Genomic DNA, 20923 nt, shown 5'->3' on the forward strand with positions numbered 1-20923 from the left:
GCTTCTTTCATCTAAAAACTAGAAACATACCCCTGACGCAGAGTAAAATCCCACAGCACTGACAGATGGATTCTTTTTGGTTTTTGCACTGGCGTGAATTAAAAAAAAAGAAAACAAGTATCAAAGAACAAACAGATGCAGGCAACCACACGCAACAGGGCTTCATACATGACTGCTTGTACTGACACATCCACGCTGGCAGTGGTTTCGTTCACAAGGGTTAAGGAGCGCAGTTATTCGGTTTAAGCTCTGTGTCAGGGCTTAAACGAGGCCAGGGTCAAAGATTAAGTCTGGATCACAGAGACAATTAGCTCTGACTCAGCTTTATATGAGGAGATTGACGTTTTTTTAGTTTTGCTTTTTGTATTAGCTGATATCTGGTCTAATATTATAAACTGATGCTTTCTATTTAAGATCAAAATTAATATATTCATATCAAGAGCCAGGGAAAGACTTTTCATTGGTGACTTGTGTCTTGTGTTTAAAATAGTTTATGCCTTAAACCTCATATATAAGGGAGAAGTGAGAAAGTGATGGTAACTTTGTAATGTCAATAGAGACGTAAGTTCATAAGCAATGCTATCCAACTAACTCATCATCCTGGAGAGAGTTTAATCAGAAAAACATTGTTTGGTTTAGTGCTTGTATTCTAAAGAAGCTAACAGAGAAGCAGACCCTTGCTGGGGCAGGTTTTGGACAGTGAGAGCAAATCACTATCATGTATTCTGGGTTTGCTATGAGATTAGAAATAGCTAGAAGTAAATCAGAGACTGCATGGAAAAAGTTTTAAAAATTGATTTTGATTTTAGTTTTCAAGTATCTTTTATTTGGGAAAGATGCCACATCAACTTCTTGGCTTTTCCAAAGAATACAGATTCAGTGTAATCCTTGTAGCTAGTAAAAAAAAAAAAAAGCCATAACAAAGAAAGACCACTTGCATTATCAGATTGGTTCAGTGTGATGCATGACATTTTGTAATTGAAAAATTAACATGAATTATCAGACTAAAGAGTGACGTTTTTGATGAATGTTGGAAAGGAAGGATTGAGTTTTTTTCATTAATCAATTTTCTATGTATTCCCCAAACAATTGATTGACACATCTACAGCTTCTCTGAGCTAAAGTAATACAAAAACACACTCAAAGTAGTAGTTTATGTTTTGGACAGTGGATGGAAAAACTATCAGCTGTTTCTGCCTTTAAAACCTCCTTTTGTTTTGTCCCTTGATGAGGAATGTTACAAGGCCTTTTACTAACAGCGGGGACAGCTCTCTTAAAAGTTTGCAGAGAAGACAAAAGGCCTCGGTTTGGACATTCCCCAGGCCATGTTATTTTTCCTCCTTCTACTTCTTCTCCAAGAGTTGGCCAAACAGGCCTGCTCATTGTTGTCAGGGCTGTCTGTGGGCCAGACTGAGAAAATACCTTCCACATAAAGGGAGCAGCTCTGAAGATATTTCTGTGTGCATTTGTTCATGCATTTAATAGCACCGCATTCTTGCCCAGGTTCAGAGCTCTGTGCATAATTGTTGGAAAGGTAGCACGGGTGACACCTACTCTGGTTGGGTGTGCGCGCTGTGCCGACAGGTTAGAGCACCTCCCACGGCGGCGCCCTGTTTTTGCACCGCCGTGTCTTTGGAAATACCTGTTCTGCACAGTGGTGGGATGAGACAGGAGAGGGGAGGGACGGGATAGGCGGACTGTGTTTGCACATGCAGAGATAGGCGGCTTCTCTACACTCGTCACTCATTTCAGCGACTGAGACATGTGTGAATGAGGTTCACTGACCATATGGCTGTGCTTTGGACTTCCATCCTCTTACAAGCCGTATCATGATTAAGGAGCAAAGGAGTTTGTTCATCCATGAGAGGGTCTAACGGCTGTCTATGCAGTGAGTGCTAGAGGCCGTTATCAGTTGATCCCTGTCATTATGGGAGCCCTTCAAACAAACAGTTGGAAGCCCATTAAGGCCACTTACTATGTGATAACATCACCACTGAGCCCTGAAACACCTCTCTAAGCTTTCACCAATCAGGGCCGGAGCCCTGGCCCCAAAGCCAGCCACAGGGATGTTTTGAAAAGCTAGTAGGTCATTTCCTTCAGACCACATGGCAAGGACCAAAATCTGAAGTCCTACTGCTGAGCTGGGACTTGATTCAGACCATCATTTTCAGCTTTGCTCTGAGTGATGTATCCAGCAAACTCAGCTGTGAGTGGTTAAGCTGCATTGCAGTGGGACGATTTAATACATTATATTAATAGAAAGGAATGAAAAGTGTGTCTTACTTATGTAAAAGCTGTCTGAGTCTGCTCGGGTGTGCCTCTAGTGGAGAATAGGGGAATACATGTTTATATAAACTGTATTACAGAGGTGGGGAAAATATTGAAACAGCAATACATCATCATCCTGTCTTATGTAATCCAATCATTGGTATGCTCAATACTATACAGTGCTATATATTATATATTATATGCTATAATACTATACAGTCAGGTGCTCTTAACAGATTTTACCGAATTTTACAATTTGACCCACAGAACTACTTCATGCATCCTCACGGTTGCCCATTTAATTGACAATGCTGCTCATATGCCGTTTTAAGACTACGGAGGAATGAAAGCTGACTGAAAACAAACTGGAGTTCTGCCGATTTGTGCTGCCAAATTGATAGGGGATATTGATTGCCCTCTGATATCAATATCCCCGGTCATATATTGCTCCCAGTACAGAATCTTTAATTCATCTACAGGCACATTAAGCATCACACATCACATTAAGCATCACACAGATAAGTTCTGCACGTGCACAGATATAAGCAGAGCTGCCAAGTCGCACATCTAGATAGACAACATTTTGTAGGTGCTGAAAATGCGGCAAATATGACAGTTGTTAAAGTATACAGTCATAAATTCAAGTTTAAAAACAAGTTTTTACTTTAAAAAAAGTTCAAGCATATTCTGTTTACAGGTTTACACACACAAGCTGGTTATATCTGTCAAATACCAAAATGTGTATCTATTTAATGCCTTTTAAAGGAATACGTTTTTAAGAATAAGAATTTCATTTATCCTGCACTTTACCTTTTTATGGGGCATTTTGTATTCTTCAGTTAATCGTGTATCGTGATGTTTCAACATATAATTGTCTTTCAACATATTGATTATCACAAACCCCTATCTTGTTATACAATCGTTATCTTGGGCCATGTAATGTGTATCATATCTATTGTGTGTAAGGTTTGGATTTATGTGCAACATGTAAACACACTTACCTACACACAGACACACACACACATGCACAAACAAAAGAAAACTGGCTGCTGTGCGTGCATGTTTAAACATGCATGTATACACGCATGCACACACACAAAAACCATTAAGTAAGGCAGGCTGTGAAGGACTAAAATGTTCCAACCAGAAAAAGAAATTCTCATGCAAAGTGACTTAATTAAAAACACTCATTGCATTCTTTAACACTCACTCACACACACACACACACGCATGCAAGCACGCACACACACACACACACACACACACACACATAAGGAGGTCATGTTGGCTTTGGGAGTTCAGGGAGGAGTTGTGTAAAGCAGCCATGTTTGATGGGAAATGTGGTATGAGAGGGAATGTAAAAGCCAACTTGTAAATGGAGAGGAGGGACAGCAGAGTGAAGGCTTCTCCACTGGATGTGAAGCAGAGCACAAACAGCACATTGTGCGGCTTTATTTATTTTTATGAAGTTTGACGAGCTGGGTTTCAGCACAGCCTGGATGGAGGCAGGTTGATGGGAGGCTAACTGTGAAGATTTGGATTGGTCTGTGTGCACATGTGGGTATCCTGTGTATTTCATTGGAGGGAGGGAGGTGATGGAGAAAGGGAGCTATGTACGTATGGATATGAAGATGATGAGCTCAGCCCTGGTAACACTCACTTTTTGAAGGCTCAAACACTTCCCTACAAACACGGAAAGGCAATATCACATCTGTCTTAGTGTTGACATTTCTGTTTGCACTCAAAAGTGAAACAGATCCATGTCTGACCTCTGTCTTACTGTCACTTACTGATATCTGTTAAATTGATTGAAGGAGGCAGTAAAAACATAGCCTCAGCCTGGAGGGGAAACTTGGTTAATATGGATTTTAAAGCAGTAAAGATATTCAGAAATAAAAGACTTTGAAATGGATTATAGCAACTTAAGGTTGTGAGCTGCACGTGCAATCCATGGTGGATAAATTGAATGGAAATGGGGCTGATGCCAATAATCATTTAAAAGACTCCAAATAACTAATGAAAGAGATGAATATCTTTTGTTGTAGTTTTTATCAAAATCTAAAAACTTTTGTTTTGACTGAAGTAAAAAAAAAAAAAAGACATGGATTTCTTAACAAAGTATTTGGATATGAACCATCGTTTAGTGTGACCTTGTGCCCATACTTAATCAAAAAGTAGCAGCATTATAGAGTCTTCCGCTCACTGGCACCTCTAATTCTGTGATGAAGATATACATATCAAACTAGAAACAATGAACCAGACAATTTTATGTATTTCTAACTGGATCCATCAGTGAGAGTGGAGCCTCCTCTGCTTTAATAAACAGCTCTGGCATCCTCACTTTCATCTCCCTAGGCTACCCCTAGCCTCAAGATGGATTTCAGAAATGGATTGCTCTTTTATTGTTTGGTTGGCCATTATTGTGACGGATCAGATTGAATAATGCCGCACAGAGACTAGGTGGGCCTGTAACAGTGAAAATAAAAGTCCAGATAAGTTTGCTGACTTGTTTAACAAAAGAGTGAAAAATAATTTTGAACAAAAAGTCCAAAGATGAAGATAATTACGATGATAATGATTAAAATGATGACGATGACGGTAGACAGAAAATATACAAACCCACTCACCCCTCTTTGTCTGCCCCCCACCACACAACTCAACAGGTAAAATAAGGTAAAACTACACCCAATGCAAATGACCGGAAATTATATCAAACCAATATAAGGAGCAAAAAATAACAAAAAATCAGCAGAGGTAAAAATACCCATTATGGCTTCTACAGCCATGGAGGGGACAGAGAGATCAGGTTTGTTCTTGCAGTCCATTTAAGCCCGCATTGAAGGAGTTCTTGTGAAACTGAGAGGTGAATCTGCTCCTCCTATGATACCCACCTAAACCCCATGCCGGCTTACGAAACTCTCCTTTCCCCCCTCTCTCTTTTCTTCTCAGACTTCACCTTGGATTTCCTCCCTATATCCCTCTGTCCAAGTTGGATCCAATTTGCCTTAAGTCCTGGAAACTGGCTGAAACTTTGCATGTGTTTGTGTATAAAGTGCGTGTGTGTGTGCGTGTGTGTGTGCGTGTGTGTGTGCGTGTGTGTGTGTGTGTGTGTGTGTGTGTGTGTGTGTGTGTGTTTGCGTGTGCGGGCATGCCTAAGTGTGTGTGGAAAGTCAGAAAAGGTTGCTGGTGAGGGAGAGGCCACAGAGTGTACTACTGCTCTGAATGATGATGACAGATGAAGATAAAGAGGCTACTATTAAAAATGGGAGGGGTCTGTTTTCAGATGGGCCTTTGTGGGCACGTGCAGGACGAATAGAGCGCAATGGCGAAAGGAGAAAGGAGGGACGGGCTTTTAGAAGGCAAGAAGGCATGGGCGGGAAAGCAGGCAAAAATAGGGAGGGGGGGGGTCATAATTTTTGGCTGTACAACTAAAAGATCTTTCTTTTTTTCCCCCACAAAACACGGGTAGCGAAATGTCCTGACATTGCAGATAGTGAGAGAGAATAAGACGAGAGACAAAAAAAAAGGATGCTGTTGAAAGATGGCCAAGTCTGATATTGCTCTGTTGGGCCTTTTGGTGTGACGAGCATGTGAACACAGGCCAACATGGCCATCACTGTGAAACAGGCTCTGTCATAAGTCTCCCTTTACTTCCCCTATGTCCCTCTTCCTCAGTGACGCATCAGAAATACTTGAGAAATATCGTGGGAGAGTCATGTAGATGTGTGGATTAGGTTACATGTCTTGTCAAAGCTTAGCATGTGTAAAACCTGTGGCTTTTGGAGCCATTAAGGAAGTGATGAGTATAAATACTGGTTTGCATTATTTTCCAATAACACTTAGAACTACTAGCTATAAATACTCTATCATTTAAATAATCCTGTACTCCTTTACTAAGTTACTGAAAATGACTTGTAAAGGAAACTCTTTGTGAGTTTCTGTCTGTGTTTATGAGAAACCTGAATCTGTCTGTAGTGGGAGGGCACTTTCAACTGGTGTTCAGTGTCTCTATCATCACCACCAATCTGTTTCAGCAAGTCCACACACTGCACACATGCTCGCATCACTGATGGAAAAATTCTGCATTCCTTTCAAAATCACCAGGCTGCGTATAGCACATAGGCATTTAAAAACAAGCTGTCTTTATTGCCTCACACACCACTGTGCTGTTGACTGCTTGACTGTATACAGAGGAAGTGGCAACAATGTGTTGTATACGTCTTATCTGTAATCTGCATTAGAGTGTCAGACAGTAGTAAAGCCTTTCTTTTGTGGGCTCCAAGCACGTGGAAGTAGAAGAAGACCGGGTACATCTGGCTTAGCGTCCCTGTCTATGTTTAGTTCTGGTGTTTGAATAGAGAGATGAAACATCATTGATACAAATTCCTATTACAAAATAAATATTTAAACATTTCAGTATGTGTGAATGTCTCGTCCAATCAGTGCAATTAAATGAGATTTAAAGCGGCAGTCACAGAAAATGAGCAGTAAGTTGGCAGCCGCTGAAAATGATACATTTCCAAAAGCAGAGAACTTTGTCAACTTAAACAAATCATGAAGTCAGGGGAAAAAAACGGCCATAGGGAGCTTGATGAAATGAGGAGAGTATTTGCAGAAATGGGGGGAGACTCGTAAGCCAAAGAGTGAGGCAGAGAAGAAGGGAGGGCAGGATAAGTTTGGGGGGAAAGTTAGTGGCCCGGTGGGGGTTTCTTCTAGAGTTCAACCTCTCTGGCCGGGGAAGGAAGGGGAGGAGGGAGTGGAGGGAAGGGGAGGGGAGGCAGGGACCGACCAGGGTCAGCAGCAGTATGGAGTATGTGTAGATTAGATGTCTAAACTCACTCGGCAAACCCTCTGAAGCGCTGGAAGACTCACAGCTCACAGTGCCGAGTGCCAATAAGTGGAGAACCTGGGGTTAGTGGGCTGAATTATAGTCTCAAACACAGTAAGAAGAAATGTAAAATACGAGGGAGAGTGGGATATGGTCCATCAATCTCCAGAAACAAAAGATTTTCAAGCACATGATATAACAAATCGATCGTTTTGAGACTCACCGGTGGAAAGCAGCCCCTGGCAAACAACCCTGGTCTTACATAATACATTTGAGCTCCAGGGAATTAGCCAGCTTTTAGTTTCCAGGATGCTGTTTGAAACTAACTGCTAGGAAAAAAAGGCAGGAAGGAGACGAAAGACGAGTGTGAGAAGAATTCTTGTGGTCCACAAAAATGTGACTCAGGGCAGTGATGATTTAATCTGAAATGTATCCAGATCAGAACACATTTTTTTATTATTGTGCAAAAGGGTGGAGAGGCAGGAAAAGAGTTTTTGAACAGCAAATTGTTTGCGCCGGCATCTTGGATAGTTTATCTTGTCCTATTGTTCTATTTTCTGTCATAAAGCTTCCTCTTTATGACCCGACAGCTGTGTGAAGACACACATGAAAACTACTGATGTTGTTTACTCTTTGATGCTGCAAAAGTGCTGTTAGGTGTGTGTCTGTTGGTGTGAGTGCAGGTTTGTAATGTGAGGAGTATCAGCCCACATGTGTGCACAACTGTGTGAGTGGTGCCACCTGAAGAGAATAAACAAGACTTCTCTGCCTTTAAAGTCAATAACAACAAGTTTCAGTCAGAATCCTTTTAAATACACCATAATATGAAAGCATGGGTTCTTTCACAAGACAGGAAGAAGAGTAAAGTGTTAGACAGAGGAGGAGGGTGGAGGGAGGGCACTGTGTGTTTATGGAGAGCGTAGCCAGCAGCACAGATTGACAGGAAATGTTGTCTTTTTTGCCTGCTGGGCTGTACCACTTGTACCGGTCTGACAGGGGGGGAGATGAATGTGCGGGGCGCACAGGCTAAAGCCATTCTATTATCATATATCTTCCATTGTATCAGACTGTTTGCTCAAGCCCAGCCAGAGTCTATTCGTCTGCTGAGCAAAGTTAAGACTAGTGACAGGCTTTTTTATTGAGAGCGCAACCGCCTATTGATTTCCTTTGATTTACCATCGCTGTGAGGGGCATGCCATGTTTTAAATTGAATTGTTTTAGACGTACGCAGAACAGCCTGTGTTAAAGGAGGCTAAATGTAGACAGCAGATTTATGTATACATTGTATGAGACATAGATAATACATTCAACTAGAAGCGTTTGGTACATTAAATTCAGTACTTGCACAACCACATCTGCATTCTTTCATCTCTCTGTATTTCTTTGCAATGGTAGCTCAGAGATAAATCACAAACAAGGTCAAGTGAACCTGTGAGAAGTGTGTCCAGCACATGGTGTGTTTGTATATTGGGGGTATATGTCTGTGTAAATGCACTGCTGGGGTTGAGCAAGGCAGCCCCCTCATTCATCACTGTTAAAGCACTTCCAGTGAGAGAGACAGAGAGAGCGAGAGAAAAACAAAACCACACCATCCCTGTTCCCTCAAACAGACTGTAGAGGAGGGAGGGATTTACCCTGGCATCTGGTTTCTGGGTTCAACCACAGCTCAATGCCCCCTCTCTCTCTCGCTCTCTCTCTCTCTCTCTCTCTCTGTCTTTGGCTCGCTTTCCCACACACACACATATAGTCGCCCGGCCAGTGGCTGGACTTTAATATGGTTATGATTAGAGACGGGGGCTCAGGGGAGGGAGGGGAATGGGGCTCATATTTACTGCAGGAAGATTGGGGGTGGGTGCGATTCAAAGAAAGACAGAGACCAGGTCTGAATGGGACAAGAACAGAGGAGAAGGGGTTGAGCGGGTGTTTGTTTGCATTTGGAGCTGAAATATGAAACAAAAGCAGCACGGACAAAAAGCAAGAGAAGAATGGCAACAGAGTTTTGTCCTCATACCAGATCAGTTCTTCCTCCACTGCTGGCCGGCCCCCTTCTCCTCCACCCCTCCCCTCTCTCTATCCCTCCCTCTCTTGCATTCTCTCTCTCCCTCTCTCTCTCTCCACCCCCTCTCACAGCGTCATGCCGAAGTAGTTGGTTTGCTCCGCCGTGTCTGGGGCTCAGCGAGAGCTGTGAGAGGCTGTTATTTAGGTCTGTTACAGCAGACAAGGAGCAGCTCACCCAAGGGCAGGGGGGAGAGTAAGAGAGTCAGAGTCACGCTCAACTCAGCCAGGCAGGAACCAGATCTGCATTCCAGCTGAGAGTGGAAAGTGGGGAAACGGCATCGGCAGGCAAAGAGAGCAGAGAGAGTGACAGCGAGAGATAAGTGAAGCAGCAGAGGCAGCTAGCTGTTGCTGCTGTTTGTTGTTGTGACGTGAGCAGCGGTGCTAGAAGCAGGGAAGGACACAGACAGCAGTAAGGGCTCTTAGTGATTTTTAGCCAAGGGAGGGGGGGTACCATGTTCGACTGCATGGAGGCTCTGGGAATGGGCCCCCGTCAGCTCTATGATGTCACCAGCAGAGGTGCATGCATGCTGCGGAAGGCGAGCCCCTTCTTTGCGGGGCTGGACCCCTTCGCTTGGACGGGCAGTGCCAGCGTTCAGTGTAAGTGGCATCCTGTTTGGATTTCTTGCACGACACACACATCTTTGCTCCGTCTCTCTTTCTCTCTCTGTTTCAGTGCTGGCTTGCTTAACCCTAAGGGTTTTGCCAAAGGGGCTTCTGTCAGGGGCTATAGGAGCAGCACAGGAAAAGAGCAGGACAGACAGTCCCCTCTCCTTTCCTTTCCTCTCGTCTCTTCTCCTTTCCTCTCCCCCTTCACAGCCCACAGCCAGTTTGAGCTGCTCACCCATCTGAAAGAAACTCTGCTATGATATGATATGCACTGTGTGTGTGTGTGTGTGTGTGTGTGTGTGTGTGTGTGTGTGTGTGTGTGTGTGTGTGTGTGTGTGTGTGTGTTTCTGTGTGTATGTGTGTTTGTATTTGGATCAAGTTTCAGTGACAATGTGAACCACCTGAGGTCTGACCTTGCCAGGTGCTATGTACGAAAAAGAAAAGTTTGCGTATTCAAAGATGAAAGAAAGGGGAAAAGACTCAGTGAGTGACAGGAAGAGAAAGCACTGACGCATTAGGAACACATACATGTCTATCTGCCATTCATAGTGTGGGTATGAATGTTGAAGTTTCGTTTTTGCATTTGTTTCTGCTTAAAGGATTTTGTTGAAAGTGGCCTTTTTGATAATACAGATGTTAAAGATTTGAGTAGCCTGCTGCAAAATGGACATTTGTTTACTCTCTTTGATACTAATGATATTCCTTTTGAGGCAAACAGCCATGAATTAATAAGAAGATTAATTATTTAAATGGAGAAATGTATGAATAAATTAGAAATGTGAAATGCATACACAGGCCTTAAAAAAAACTAGAGGGATATTCAGGCTAGCTTTCTTTTTTCTCTTTATCTCTGTCAAAGTCTCATTTTTCCTCTCCCTCCCTCGACTTCAGACAAGGCTCGGACTCTAACAACAGGCCTGTCTCTGCACAGACAAAACTGGGGTCCGTTTCCATACACATCCAGGGGGCCGCTACTGCTGTGAGAGAGCGTGTGAGAGTGGAAAAGGAGTGGGGGGGGGGTTGTATATGCACGGCATGGTGGGAGAAGTGCGGAGGGAGCCGAGCCAGATATGACAGTGGGAAAACAATCAGGAAAAGAAGATATTGAGCTTTGACGTAAACAGAATAACCGTGTTCTTGTTTTTAAGAAGTTCTCTGAGTTCTGGTTGTTTTGATATTTTTTTTGTTTGTTCATTCTCTTGCTTTTTGTTCCTTTTTACTGCCTCTTGGGGGGAGTCATCTGTCTTCATTAATCGTGAAGACACCAGCATTTCAGTGGCTGTCATGCACACTGGCTGAGCTTTAATGAAGACAGATGCCCTGTCAGTGGAGGCCGAGGCCAGGGGGGACTCCAGCCGGCCCAGCCTGCTCTGCTCTGCTCAGCCAGGGGAGCTCTGATGATAACAAGATGAGATTTGTTTATTTAATCAATTAGGCCTCTCTTTTTAACCCATTCACACACATGCACCCATTTAAAATTAGGCCTCCATTCTCGGGAAGTATACTTTTTTTCTTTTTTTTTTTTGGAGGGTGGGGGGAGTTTGTTCTACAAAATCAAAGAGATAAAAAAAAAGTCCTGAGAAGCTTCCCCGAGGGTAAGAGAGCTGAGACCAGCAGAGCAGAGCAAAGTGGAGGCTGCTGTGGTGTACTGTTTCAAGCCCTCTGTGCCCAATAACCTTTGTAAACAAGGCTGCCCTATCCACACACGAGGAGCCATAATGCCTGTCTTTACTGAAGCAGTTGCTCCTCATTGTCCTCATCAATGAGGCTGATGAATTGATGTTTGAGGCTGATATCTCATTAGGGCCGGCCCAGCTGCACAACAGAGGGACCTGTCTGGCTCCTAATCACACAAGCACGCTTTCTGCACACCAAAATAACCAGAGGGTTTGTAAAGAGAGTCACCTGGCTCTGGCATGATACCCAACAAAGAATTACTAAGGCCAAACAGTTTTCCCATGTTTTTTGGGTAGAATTTAGCAATGTGGAAAAGGGCCAATCCTAAAACCGTTTTTTTCTGACAACCTCATAAAAAATGTTCAATAAAAACATTGTCCCTCCTCAATCTTCAACAAAATGAGTATATCCTATTGTCCTCGCAGTAAAGCTCCTGTGATGATAAGTGTCACTGTTGTTGGCCGTTAGCCCGGGACAGTCAGAGGACTTAAAAGTGTGTGGTCAGTTTTCCTGTTTTTTTGTTCACCAGTGGGAGACCTCAATGTCAGAGGTTAGTCAGGGGCTACGGCCTGGCCAATGTCAAATCTACACCATGTGTGGCGGCCTTGTTAGTCCCCTGAAAAGGAGACCCTTTCAACTAGCTCAGCCTAGTGTAATGCTCTTAAGTACCTTCTAGCACAGGGCTGGTACTACATCTGAGCTGCCCGCGTGTAAGGATAATGGACACTGATTTAGTCATACGTCAATAAGAACTGAATTAGTCAACTGCCAGGGAAGCCATTTGAGATGGCCTATGCAGAGCAATCCCTACTCTGTCAATGTTCATTTGGTTAGAAGAATGAGGCAATTACGCTTAGCATTTCTCCAGGGTCACAAGAAGGGGAAGTGAATGAGTTTTTTCCTCCTCCAAAACACACTCCTGGCTTCATCTTTCTGAACAGTGTTTGGATATTAATCGTGATGCTCACAAAACGATACTACCAGAGAGTGACATGACAGAGACAAATCACTAGAGTAATCTATCCCATTGTGCGCGCGCACACACACACACACACACACACACACACACACACACACACACACACACACACACACACACACACACACACCCACAGACCCACAAACCTCTTTGTTTTCCCCTTAATGTGCTGTTCAGATGTGAACTGAGGAGCTAATTGAAATGGGGGTATATCTCGGCAGCAATGGCAATGAAGGAAAAGCTTCCTGCGACCGCTGGCACATTGTGGCCCTGATCATTTTCCCGCTGATGGAAGTCTGCAGTTATTTCATTATAATTACAAAAGATTCAATTAAAAGATTAGAATGCCTAAGGGGGCAGGACTGGAAATAGATAGTGGTATCTTGGTTAGAGGGGTGGATGGTGTCTGTGTGTGTGTGTGTGTGTGTGTGTGTGTGTGTGTGTGGGGGGGGGGGTGTCTGAAGGAGACTTATAGCTGCAATTCTAATGAGGACTTGTCAGTTCTGTTATATATACATAAAGCTTGTTGATCCTGTGGAGATAATGTCAAATGAATGTGCTGAAGTTAAAAGGGCTTAAGTAGTCAGCTGCTTCAAGGTCACTGAGTCGTAATTGATATGCCCTATGGAAAAACCTTCACTTGTCTCTGAAAACAATTATGCCTTTACACCTGACAGAGTTGTTTTGAATAGAAAATCAGTAAAAATTTAAATGTAAAAACACGGAAGCACAAGAGTAACCTTTTTTTCTGCCAGTTTGAAGTGTAATCCAAAAACAACATAGTTGTTGAATGCAGTTCATAGATGGAATGCAGCTATTCCTCTAAGCTTCTCTCTAGGGAAAGGTGCTTTCGTATGTATGCCCATGTTGATATTTATACATACTTTTATGCCATATATATATATATGCACAGGCTTATACTGTATGTACATATGCCTTTTTATATACCGTGGCTTTAAACTGCTAAATTATGCAGAAGCTTGGGCTGCTCATTTGTGTTCTGCTAGGGCAAAAAAACTGAATTGAACTACAAAAACTACGAAATGTAATGCAATTTCTCTTAACTCTTCCCATATTATAGTTTGTGATATTATCTTGTAAACAATACATTGCAACATGGAAAACAATTTTTCACCAAGAGGCCATTTTCAGGACTACTTGTGTTGCAGTATCACACCACCTTGCTAACAGATCTGTCTCAGCCTGCACCCATTAACAGGCCGTGCTGCCTATAAATAAACAGATTCAATCCCTGCTGCTTAAACATTTTCCACAAGCCCCACTTTCATGTGTGGTTTTGCTTATGCATAAATACGAGAGTGTCAGCCCGTTCCTGAGTTTGTGGAGTCTGTATGTGAACTCCTATATGTCAATGTTTGTAGTGTTTATGTGCCTGTTTGACCAGCATTGGGCACCCAGACTGCTGTGTCAAATCCAGAGACAGACAATGTGCCAGGCTGGATTCCACAGGCCTGTGCTGGAATCCAGCTCTGCTCGAAAAGCAGTTTATAGTCAGTGAGCAGCGCCAGTCACACCACTGTAAATAAAACTCATCAACCACTGTGCAGAGCTAGAATCTCACATCTCAGCTGTTTTCCTTTGTCTTTTCCTGTTCATATTATGTAACATTTTCAGAGCATTTCACAAGAGTGGGTACTAAAACACTGATAGGATATGTTTTAGGTAAAAGTTTGTTCATCGTTATCAGCATGGTATAAAATGAAGAATTTTGAAAGTTCTTTCACAATAGATGGCTGGTCACAGAGGTATTTTGGGTGCCCACCCTAACACCCAGGTCTGGCTGCTGTAGCTGTTTACTGAGACCAGCTCCTTGCCTGCCAGGCACATTTTCCCTTGTACAACACGGTGGGCAACTGGATGGCCTGTGTGCACACATGTGTTTATGTGTGTGTGATGTACTTATTTATGCATGCGCCTGTGAGAGATATTTGCACCCTATGTAAAGATTGGCATGCGTGTTTGGGTAAAATGTATATAGGAGTATGTGTATGTCAGCTGAATGTGAGTGTGAAGAGAGCAGTTCTGTTAGCAGCGTGTTATTGACTGACGGCTTGGCTCGAGCGTTGCCAGGGGATCACTGTTATGAGAAGCAAAAGCTCGGACAGCCAAGCCGCGACTAAAAAACCCAGACAAGCCCGACCGTCCTCCCTCTGTGTATGTATGAATGGGCTGTGTTTACGCAGCCGACAGTGTTTGGCAGGGAGTGGTGGGCGGCTGGTGTAGTACAGCTATTATCTGAGCTCAGGGGTGGAGAGTGATGGAAGAGGAGCTGGCCGAGAGAGGGAGAGAGGGGAGGGTGGGTATGGAAGGGGGAGACCCGTCGGTGCTGTTTTCGCTTTGACATTAGTCAAATTCTGCCAATATGCGTATTTGCAACTGCCATGTCCATCTTTCTGGAAATGGTGCATGAGCATATTTGTATATTCTTGAATTAGTTCATTTGTTTGTGTATGTGTATTTTGCCTGTGCAATCACCAAGAGGGAACAGGTGTGTGGTAAACACACATGCCTGTAATTGTGCACTCAGCCAACAGTGTGCAGCTTTTTACAGGAAGAACATGAATGGAAACAGAGAACTTCATGCATGCCTCTGTGTGTGTGTGTGTGTGTGTGTGTGTGTGTGTGTGTGTGTGTGTGTGTGTGTGTGTGTGTGTGTGTGTGTGTGTGTGTGTGTGTGTGTGTGTGTGTGTGTGTGTGTGTGTGTGTGTGTGTGTGTGTGTGTGTGTGTGTGTGTGTGTGTGTGTGTGTGTGTGTGTGTGTGTGTGTGTGTGTGTGTCTGTCTGTGTGTTACAACATGTGCAAGTGTTACAAATAATTTACTGTACAGCAGGCACTGACTGTTCTTATTCATTCATTTAGTTTGTGCGAGGTTGCACGGTTACAGTATTGATCTTTCCTTTCATCCCACTGCTTTATTTCACATTGATACATTTCCTCTGTTGGCTCTTTATCATACAGCACCTAACCACAGCTATGTCAACATTTATAGGTATCTATCTATATTCTTGAAACTTGACAATGATCATGTTATTAAAGTAAATGTAAACACACTCATAGTTTCAGAGGGTCCCTGCACTGTATGTGTTACTCACTTACACACACACTACACACACTCACAAGCTGGTATTTATGGACATTGAAAAATTGGATAGAATCTGAGCTGGCTGTAGTCGTCCTGTCAGTGGGCCTGGATTTATAAGCAGCTCACATTTGCCAGAAAAACTCTGAGAGAAAACCAGCCAGCCAAACAGACAGCCAGTTAGACAGGAAGCGTTCCAGAGAAGGAGTAAGGGGCTGCTTGGGATGATTTATGCCTCTTTCAGGAATGCTGAATGAGTTCAGGGTAGACTTATGTTATGGGAGCTAACTGAATGGGCAACACTCGCTTTCTTAGTGATGTGTTCATATTCCCTGAATGGCAATACTCTGAAAGTCAACATTTTGACACCATTTCCCAATGTTAATCTCAAATGGAACTTCCACTGCATCGACAGGCAGACAGAAGGAAATGAATCACTCTCTGGCCCCAATCTAGGGTTCTTGACAGAGCTCTGAAAGCCACCGCCCAGACACGGGGTTAGGCAACCTGTTGGTAGTTGGTTGCCAGGCAAAAATGAAAAACTCTGATATGCATCATTACTGGGCAGAGCCACTCAAAGCAGAAGTTTCTCAGAGTTACTTCTACATCTGTTATGACTCTGAAAGGTTGTGCCAGTTTAAGGGGACTTTATGCTAGTGTTGTAATACCTCACATATGGACGGCAAATCACACAGAAGCAGGAAGCCCCAGTTATTTTCCGTCTCCTCTCTCACCCTTCATTTGTCTTTCAAAGTCATAGCATTGTTTTTAGCTGCCTTGAAGTTCTGGGGCCTTTTAAAAACAATGTTTGAGAAAATGTGTTGCTGTAAGTGCAAATTTTCAGAAGACACTTGAGATAGAAAGCTTTGAATCTACATGTTTTTTTGAATCAGTGATTGATGTAAGGCTTCTTAAAAAACGAAAAAGGAAACGCGTAGTGTCGGAAAACTGTCGGGCTTGGACACTTCAGTGGGAATGAACTGTGCACTACTACATGTGGGTGTGCTTGTTCCCTCCAATAGAGGTATGCGTTTGCACACTTAAGTCTGCGGTGCTTCCCCCTGAGTGAATACTACTGTTGTTGTTTACATTATCCTCCTTTCCCCAGACTTCCTCTGACAGTGCGAGGCTGCAGCCACGGCTGGGCTACTTCTACTTTTTGTAGGTTTCTATTGTTGTGGGGAGGAAGCAATAGCAATTGAATGAGCGCAAGCAAGTCTTGCCAGAGACAGACAGGTGAGAGCTGGGGTTACAGATGGTGAGAGGAAGTCTGGGAGGACGAGAAACAACCCGTGGATCAAAGACTTTGGGTATGCCTGATGACTCCTCTGCTCTCTTCTCTCCTCACCTCGCCTGTCTGCCAGCCTCTGCTCCCTGTCTGGTTCCTTGCCTGTCCTGTCTTTTTGACATGATCAATGGCCCGGGCCTGCTCAGGGCTGCCAGGTTTGGGTTCACTCTGCAGTCACCGGAGGAGAGCTGTGCTCCTCTCTGTCTTCTGTTGGGCAGATGAAGAGTCAGCTGGAGCTCACCGCAGGGATGAGGCGGCACATTTTTTCCACAGATCTGCACTTGACCGTCTGCTTTTTCCTGCACAGGCCATAAAAAAATGTGACTTAAATCCTTGCATTGAAATAAGGTTTCCTTTAATTTTTAATACCTCCTTCCTCAGGTCTGGTACAAGGACATTTGAAGGAAACTTTTTCCTCTCGGTTCATAGGGGACAAACTGCCTAGTGGGCAAGTTTGTGTGTTTGAAGCCAACTTGTGTGTTTCTTGACAGCATTACAGGAAAAGGGGGGTGTTTGCTGCCAAATGTTGGCTTGGCGGACTCCATCAAAAAAATATCAAAAGGCCCTTTATGAGGTGCTGTAAAGAAGAAAGGGTGTTTTGAGAGCAGCACCAGACTACAAGGGTAATTCCACTTATAAAAATGTGCCCTGAGGATACAGGCTTATCCCACCTGCTGCTTTTCCTGCTCTGCTCTGCTCTGCTTCTACGCCTTCTTTGGTAGAGCTTGGGATAAAAAAGGTTGTGAAATGTATTTGTGTTGCAAGAATTTTAGGTGTCATTACCATATGAGGTTTTGTTGCTTTCAAAATGCTACACTCACTTCACTTCATATGCCTGCTCTCCGATTATATATCTGCTCTCTCTTTGCTACCTGACTTTCTGCTGGTTCTGACAGAAAGGTGTAATTTCCTGGATGTGGGTGTGGGTGTGTGTGTGTGTGTGTGTGTGTGGGTGTGTGTGTGTGTGTGTGTGTGTGTGTGTGTGTGTGTGTGTGTTATTTAATGTCTGGTTTCTCATAACTCCAGGCAAGTTAGGTTTGTTTTCTCAAACCTGGTCCATCCTCTGGGTTTGCAGCCCAACTTTATCACAGACCTCGTTTTAAAAGACAGCATACTTGGGCCTCTTTACGGGCGTGTGTGTGTGTGTGTGTGTGTGTGTGTGTGTGTGTGTGTGTGTGTGTGTGTGTGTGTGTGTGTGTGTGTGTGTGTGTGTGTGTGTGTGTGTGTGTGTGTGTGTGTGTGTGTGTGTGTGTGTGTGTGTCTGTAGGAGCCCAGGTAATGAGCTTTCTGACAGCTGTTGAAAGGCGTTGCTACTGCTCTGCACCTTTTAATGAAAGCATTCACCCCCTCCTTGTCAGCACTCACACATTCCTCCCTCCCTCCAACTTTTTTCTTCTCATTTGTAAGCACGTTACCTTGTGAGGTCCTGTGCAACCCGCACAATCGAGTCTTGATAGGCCTTTCACTTTAAAGCTTGCAGGTGAGGGGGGTGAGGTGTGTGGGGCAAAAGCAGCGACAGAATTTTAGCTGCGGGAAAATTGAGGACACGTATGATGGTGTATCAGCTAGGGACACAGAGAGAAGTGACGACAAAAGTGGTGACAGAGATCCTCCGGAAAGACTGGTACAGACAAGAGGAAGGAAACAAGTTTGTGTAGTGCGGTGCCTTACAGCAAAAGCCTCAGAGGGATGACAGGAAGACGTGGGCAGAGAATCAGAGAGGAGAGTGAAACATGCTGGCAACGCTGACAAGGGTGTGGTACTTTCTTTTCCTCTTTAATGAAGGCCACTTCATAGAAACCTTTCCGTGCAGCGACAGTCACTCAGTGAGCGCCCTGTGGCCCTGTTGCCTCTGCTATGGGGTAGAGGCCAAGGGCACCCTCTAAAGGCCCCCACCTAGTGTGCCAGCAAGTCTTCCAGCCCACTGTTCACCATCCTCTCTCAATCTGCTCTCCTTCTGCCACTGCTGTCTGCCCAGTACACACCCCTTTTTTTTCTCACAGTGAGCCCCCCTCTCACACACTGCCTCCAAGTCTCACACACTTTTTTACTGCTGGGCACATTCGACAAGGACACGCAAGCTTTGCAGGCTCTTAATTGTAGATAGAGACAAAAAAACAAAGGCCCCACATGCCCCTGCTTGTAGTGTTACATGGACAGAAAAAAAATCTCAAATTCAGTTGCGTGCACACACACAAACAGGAGGACATTTTAAAGGGGAACTAACTGCTGCACAGTTAAAAACAGTCATATTGATTTGCAAATCAAATAAAGGGTGCAGGTAGTGGGCAGCACCCCTTTGCTGGACATGGACACACATCAAGCACTTTACACATTAAAACATATGTCTGTGCCACTCACTCATGTACTGTACACTATGTATGCCATACGCCTGTGCATTTGCTCTCACATGCCAAGACTAGACTCCTGGAACAGAAGATTCAATCACACAAAAAGTCACGTAGACAAAATCTGCAGGCCTATTGTGAAAGAAAAGCTTGTTGCCCTGCCAGAGTGTCATATGCTGCTCAGTTAAAAAGAAGTGTGTTGCAACATAAAACACGAGCTGCATTGTCATGCCGTTACTCACATACATTAGAAACACTCCCCTTTTCCAGTTGAGTGAACAACAGGCAGCCAGCCTCGGTCTTACCAGGAAGTGGCTTGTTTTTCTCTATAATGCCCCTTTTCTCTCTCTTTCTCTTTCTCTTCCCTACGCATCCATTAAACCTACAGGGATGTCAATTGGCCCAGCTGACATGCTCTAGAATTTAATGTAATTGACCTAGTTGAAGTCACCTTCAGCCAAACAGCTATTTCTGTCTTGTGCAGTTACATTTCACATCTAATTGAGGTTGAGAATGATGTACGGCAGATCCAGCTCCGACTTGAGCCCTTTAACGGATTGAAGGGGAGGGAGGAAGGCTTGTAGTTTGAGGATTGTTGTGCGTGTTTGCTAGTTTGAAGCTAGTGAATATTATCTTCCTGTACGCGTGAGTGTGTGTGTGTGTATTTTGTAGCCATTGAATATAGTATGTGTGTTTATGTGATCAGGGGATTAGGCCTGGTCAGTGCAGCTGGGCACAGAGAGCATTGAAAGAGGGGATTAGGGAGTAAACTGATACTGAGCAGGAAACGAACAGTGGCTACTGGTAACCCATCTATCCCTCCTTCTTATCCTCTTCTCCTCCCCCAACAACGGCAGCCACCCACCTATCCCACTCCTCTCATCTCATCTGTCTGTCATCGGCTCACAGGCCCCGGCCAGCAGATTGTCATGCAAATGGTGCCCCAGGCCTTCGAAGTGCTGATAAGGAGGGCCTCTCATTTCACAGGGCTTTGTTTTCTAAACAGTGATGAGCTGAGTTGAGGATACTGAGGAAAGGGGCTCATGGTAGTCGCCTGAATGGGCCCTCTCACTGTGGCGCCCTGGGGTAAGTGGTGCGGGGGATTTGGATGAGGCTAGTTCTGAGAGGCGGGTACAGGAGTCATGTTCTCTGGCAGGAACCCGGTTCAATGTGTTGACAGAGCCTGGTGTATTTTCTCTAGTTTTCTCCAGGAGAGGCCTTTCTCTCTTTGGCCTCGCTTTCTTTTCTCCATTTAGACGGCGTCAGTCAGTGTTCGTTACTTGACGCCACATATGGTTTGTCCTCTTCTGAGGGGTTGTCAGCGCTTGGTCTGGAGGCTCATTTGCTGCTGTTATTATTGCATAAACACAGAGGTTCATGGCACGTTCAGAGGGTTTCTGCTCTCCCACTGACCCTGCTGCTTTGTTTCATTCTGGCTGGGGAGATATGAGAACTGCTGTAGAAACATTCAGCGGGCGTAAACTTCAGCTTTTAGATTGATTTGCACATTTGGCTTTGGGATCACTTTAAACTATAATGGAAAACATCTTTGCCTCCAGCAAAGTTAGGGCTTTCAAAGGAGGAATTTGAACGTGGATTCTGAATAGTGAAATATAAAAAACACATATGAAAAACAGATGTTTGAGCAGCAGGCTACAAATGAACATGTCTGACATTTTTCTGTTACTATCATTAATGAGGCAGTAGTTGGCCAGTCACAGCAGCTGTAGACGAAGGGGTGGTAATGGTCAGTTTGGTCTTGAACAAGACT

At 44.0% G+C, this 20923-nt stretch overlaps 1 protein-coding gene across 3 annotated transcripts in view; it reads left to right on the forward strand.

Annotated features, from left to right (window-relative positions):
• rarga (retinoic acid receptor gamma a) overlaps window positions 1–20923 on the forward strand; it is a 43324-nt gene that overhangs the window by 14793 nt on the left and 7608 nt on the right. Inside the window, exon 1 of one of the 3 annotated variants that reach the window (XM_061058746.1) lies at window positions 9218–9751. The exons of the other annotated variants lie outside the window; for them this stretch is intronic. Coding sequence (XP_060914729.1) covers window positions 9607–9751 — 145 coding nt within the window. The 5' untranslated portion in view covers window positions 9218–9606. Of the gene's footprint in view, window positions 1–9217; window positions 9752–20923 lie in introns of those variants that run through there. 3 annotated transcript variants of the gene reach the window in all.

The sequence above is a fragment of the Labrus mixtus genome, chromosome 15, assembly GCF_963584025.1.
Source record: "Labrus mixtus chromosome 15, fLabMix1.1, whole genome shotgun sequence".
NCBI lineage: Eukaryota > Metazoa > Chordata > Actinopteri > Labriformes > Labridae > Labrus > Labrus mixtus.